Genomic DNA, 5,095 nt, shown 5'->3' with positions numbered 1-5,095 from the left:
CTTTATGTTCTTAATCCAAATTTCCTAAGAGTTCAAATTCTTGAAGATTTTCAAACTATAAGCTACATCAAGGTTTTCATATTCTCACAAATCATCTCTTTGGTCAAGGGAAAACCTTTTATGTTGATTCATATAAAACCCGAGAATATTATCAAGCTATTCTGCAAGAATCTGGTTCAGTCAATTTTGTTCATCGTTCTAATTCAAAAGAGGTAAACATTGATTTTAGCAAAGCTCATATTATCAAAATCATTTCTCCAGAAAGTTGGGTTCCAAACATTCACTCTGAAGTTATCCTAGATTTTCTTACTATGATTATCAAGATGCCCGGACTAAGGCATTCTTTATTCGGAATTATTCACACTTATTGTTTATCTTCTTTGATTTAAACTTCAATTGTGAATATCCAAGATGGTTTATCAACTGGTACAAATATATAAGAATTCTTCCAAATTGTTACCAAAAGAAATTTACGTTGGATATCTCAAATTTAAGAAATTGTTTATTCAACAATGTTTGGAATAATTCCGCATTTTCTAAATTATATTACACACATATTTTATATGTGTGTAATATATATATATATATATATATATATATATATATATATATATATATATGGTTTTGACTTTGACCGCATTTTTTTTTAAACTTTGGCCATAAAATATAGTTTTAGAATTTTACATTGTGATACAAAAATTTGTTATTTTAGACCACACAACTTTATTATTTTATACTTTCTATTTTAGCAGATTTGATCCCTAAATTTCTGTATCTTCGTACTTACCACCCCGTTAGTTTATCTAGTGCCATTTTCCACCTTTGTCTTTTGTAAAATGTTAGTTTTACCCCCTCAAATTTGAACACCAACATTTTCCACCCCTTTAAGTTTTAAGTTTTATGTATTTATATGTTTGTTCTTTATATAGAAAATAAGTGTAATTTACTAAATATGTCATTTTTGTGCAAAATTATATTTACAAGGATGGTGTATATGTTTTAAAAAACTACATAAACGCCCCACCATAGCAACAAATTTACAAAAATGAGGTTTGAAATAAATTGCAAGAACGGTCACTATATTTTACAAAAAATGTGCTATAGATATTTTATTTAAGAAATGGTCCATATATTTAAAAAATAATCGTTACAAAACTACAAAATTTACAGATTGCATCCCGGATAATATCACAAAGTTTAAAAAAGCAACAAGCGTTTATCCGAGAAAAAAGGAACAATTTGTCATAGTGATCTATACAAAATTAAAATCCCAGCGAGCAAAGTGTGAGTAGGTCATGTTTCCATCTGTACTTGGAAACGGCTTGTAGATTGACCAAAATCTCTCTTCTCCCCCGATCGTCCCTATCCTTCTTACGCTGAAACACAGCCATGGCGTTTCCCTACCTGGAAGCCGTAGTCGGTATCTCTTTTTCCTTTTTTCCTTCTTAATATGCTCCTTCATCAGTTGTCTTCTCTGTTTGATTATCTCTCTAATCCTTCATTTTCACCTTATTAGTTTCTGTTTTGATTTTGAGAAAGTATTGTGTCTTTATTTCATTATTAGGGTTTCGCCTTTACTATTCTTACTACTACCTTAATACTAACATTGATTCGGTTATCTGTCTTCGGATGTAATCGCTAGGGTTTTTGTTTATAATGAAGTAATCGCTAGGGTTTTTGTTTATAATGGACGATTGAGTAGGGGCTAGTATATTCGTAGAACTGTAGTTCTCAAAATGCTCTATTGTTTCAGCGATACAACTTTTCCAGCATACAGATAACTTTGAATTTTATTTATGTCAAAATGATTACTGGCATCCAAAAATCGACTATCTTTTGGGTGTATGTATTAATTTTCATGATATGGATGAAGTAATTTTTCTGATGACAATGTTATTTTTCATTTCCAGGATTCATGATATTCATGTACATCTTCGAGACTTATCTAGATGTGCGACAACATGTAGCTCTCAAGCTGCCAACCCTTCCCAAAACTTTGGAAGGGGTAATCAGTGAGGAAAAGTTCAAAAAATCTAGAGCTTATAGTCTTGATAAAAGGTATCTAATATTTTCATCATCATAATGTTTATTTTCCTGCAACCTCATGTTCATCAATTCATATGTTTTTCTTTTTTTCCAGTAACTTCCACTTCCTTCATGGGTTTGTAACAATACTAATGGACTCTGCTATTTTGCTGTATGGTGTATTACCTTGGTTCTGGAAGGTGGGCAGTTTAGTCTTTCCCATAAAGTTCAATTATGTAACAAGTTTTTAGTTGTATTGACAACTTTTTGAATGACAACAGAAATCAGGTGATACTTTGGAATCAATTGGCTTTGATTCAGAGAATGAAATATATCATACACTTGCATTCTTAGCTGGTGTTATGATTTGGTCTCAGGTACATACGTGGGCTTTTTTGTCTTTTTCACTGCCTTTTGATTTAATCTTACTGTTGATTTACATTTTTATCTAATATACTTTTTGCAGTTGACAGACTTACCATTTTCTCTTTACTCGACTTTTGTAATTGAAGAGCGACATGGTTTTAACAAGGTTTTATAGAACATGACTCCATTTGTTTTTATAGTTTTCTCTTTTTTATTAAATTTAAATTTGGATATAAGTTTGTAACACATGGGATTTATGATTGCAGCAAACAATCTTGCTTTTCTTTCGTGACATGATTAAAGGCATGTTCTTGGCTGTAGTTATTGGACCACCCGTTGTGGCTGCCATCATTTTAATAGTACAGGTATTATTTTTGCAAACAAAATTCCATATTTATTTATTGTTATGAAAATTTGTTACATAAATAATGGTTTTTTAATCATTGCAGAAAGGTGGACCCTACTTGGCTATCTATCTTTGGGGGTTTATGTTTGTGTTATCTCTTGTCATGATGACAATCTACCCTGTTCTAATTGCACCCCTTTTCAACAAGTTCACACCCGTAAGTATTCCAACTTTAATCTTGATTTCTTGATTGATTATTTAAATGTATTCCTTCTCTGAGAAATTTCATTTGCCATGTCATCAAAAGCTGCCAGATGGCACGCTTAGGTCAAAAATTGAGAATCTTGCTTCCTCTCTCAGCTTCCCTTTAAAAAAGCTGTTTGTTGTGGATGGATCTACAAGGTCAAGCCATAGCAATGTGAGAATTTTTAAAATATAATTTACAATAATTCTCCTGATCTTTTTAAAAACATGCCTAAAGAATTATCTTCTTTGACACCCCACTAATTGTTCTATCTACAGGCATACATGTATGGTTTCTTTAAGAACAAGCGCATTGTTCTTTATGATACTTTAATTCAGCAGGTATTGTTTTTTATACATTTCTTTTTTAAATATAATCCTGTTGAATAAAATTCAGTTTTTACTCTTATTTAATTTATTTGGTGGATGTGATTTGATGATATTATACAGTGCAAAAATGAGGAAGAAGTTGTTGCTGTGATTGCTCATGAACTTGGTCACTGGAAACTGAATCACACAATGTACTCCTTTATTGCTGTTCAGGTGTGCTGACATTTTTTTTTATTTCTTATAATTTTAACAATACAAATTTCTACTATATATTTAAAAAAAAATCTTTTGGTCTGAATATCAGGTTCTTACACTTTTGCAATTTGGAGGTTATACACTTGTAAAGAACTCAAAGGATCTATTCCTAAGTTTTGGATTTGATACACAACCAGTTCTCATTGGACTCATATTATTCCAGGTATACTGGTATTTTGATTTAATTATAAATCTTAATACGTTTTTTTTGTTGATTTTTTTAATGTCAATAACTCAATATGGATATTTTGATTGCAGCATACTATACAACCTATCCAGCATCTTGTAAGCTTTGGCCTCAATCTTGTCAGCCGTGCTTTTGAGTTTCAGGTATTTTTGAAATTTATATATTCATGTTGAAATTATTCATATTCTATTCCTTTATAAAATATATAATTTTGTCTGATTATGACATTTTTTTTAACCTAGGCTGATGCTTTTGCAAAGAAGCTTGGCTATTCTAAACCACTTAGAGATGGACTAGTTAAGCTGCAGGTAATAAATTTCAAGCTGTTAAAAAATTCCAGTTGGATAATTTGTAAAAAACATGCAATTATATAAGTAACTAAATATATTTTGATGGATTTATAAGTAAAATTAAAATGTATGGGATTTTGCAGGAGGAGAACTTGTCAGCAATGAACACGGATCCATGGTACTCTGCTTACCACTATTCTCATCCTCCACTGGTTGAAAGGTTAGCTGCCATAGATGAAGCTGACAAGAAGGCAGATTAAGAAGATGACACACAAAAACATAGTAAGTTTCAACTTTGAATCTACAGTTTAGATTACATAGATTCTGGAGTGTGACCATTTTACCCTTTGAAAAAGCAATATACTTGTGAACGAGAATTAGAAACCTGGAAATTGTTGTTCTTGGGTCAACTGAGGAAGAGTTAAAGGGTAAGAAATATCATGTAGATTGTCATGATTTTTTATGGTTTTTGAGTTTTGGGGTTTTGTGAATTGTTCTATAGAGGTGTTTTGTTTGAATGAATTGTTTCGATTATATGATCTGAGTAAATCCAAATTGATTTTTTTTCAAAATATGAACCAACCAACCAAATTATAATTTTGTTGGATCGTTTTTCATAATCCGTTTTTTTTTAATTCAAGACATTCCAAAAATAGAAAATTGCAAAAGTGGTTACCTGTCACAACATTAGCATGATAATGAGGATTATCTCTACCCTAAAATCTCATTTATGACCTAAGTTACAATTGGCTCTTCATCTTCTCTCCTCCAAACCTCAGCTATGCAGAAAACCGTAATCCAACTTTCAAAGAGGATTATTGTTTGTACATTTCAAGTGCAAAAAGTGTATTTTGGATCTGAGCTTTTTTAGAAAGAGAACAAAAGAAGGGAAAATCCAAACAAAGCATAATAGTTAGTTTTTTGAATTGTTTTCACCCAACCTGGATAAACCCGCAAGAAACTCTAGCATAACATTGCAATACAAATCAAGTTGTATTGTTCAGTATGCATTCAACTGATACTGATGTTACCGATGTTGATGGGACAAAAGTT

The 5,095-nt window shown here is 31.2% G+C and overlaps 1 protein-coding gene across 1 annotated transcript; it reads left to right on the top strand.

Moving 5' to 3' along the window:
- The first annotated feature begins 1,232 nt into the window (after positions 1-1,232).
- ATSTE24 (Peptidase family M48 family protein) lies at positions 1,233-4,614 on the top strand. The gene is made up of 14 exons (XM_079038841.1): positions 1,233-1,420; positions 1,911-2,058; positions 2,141-2,225; positions 2,307-2,402; positions 2,492-2,557; positions 2,658-2,756; positions 2,841-2,954; positions 3,045-3,155; positions 3,260-3,322; positions 3,431-3,523; positions 3,615-3,728; positions 3,824-3,895; positions 3,995-4,060; positions 4,186-4,614. The coding sequence occupies exons 1-14, from the start codon at positions 1,390-1,392 to the stop codon at positions 4,300-4,302; spliced, it is 1,275 nt and encodes a 424-aa protein (XP_078894967.1). The 5' UTR covers positions 1,233-1,389; the 3' UTR covers positions 4,303-4,614.
- The last annotated feature ends 481 nt before the right edge of the window (positions 4,615-5,095 follow it).

Source organism: Lactuca serriola, chromosome 4 (assembly GCF_051521515.1).
Source record: "Lactuca serriola cultivar US96UC23 chromosome 4, Lser_US96UC23_V15, whole genome shotgun sequence".
Classification (NCBI taxonomy): Eukaryota; Viridiplantae; Streptophyta; class Magnoliopsida; order Asterales; family Asteraceae; genus Lactuca; species Lactuca serriola.
This window is presented reverse-complemented; position numbering and strand designations above follow the sequence as displayed.

What these genes read in the sequence shown, in the direction of transcription:
- ATSTE24 (XM_079038841.1), top strand. Translation starts at nt 1,390, where the DNA reads ATGGCGTTTCCCTACCTGGAAGCCGTAGTCG. An exon ending in TATTACCTTGGTTCTGGAAG is followed by an intron (nt 2,226 to 2,306) that starts GTGGGCAGTTTA and finishes GAATGACAACAG; the next exon opens with AAATCAGGTGATACTTTGGA. An exon ending in GTGTTATGATTTGGTCTCAG is followed by an intron (nt 2,403 to 2,491) that starts GTACATACGTGG and finishes TACTTTTTGCAG; the next exon opens with TTGACAGACTTACCATTTTC.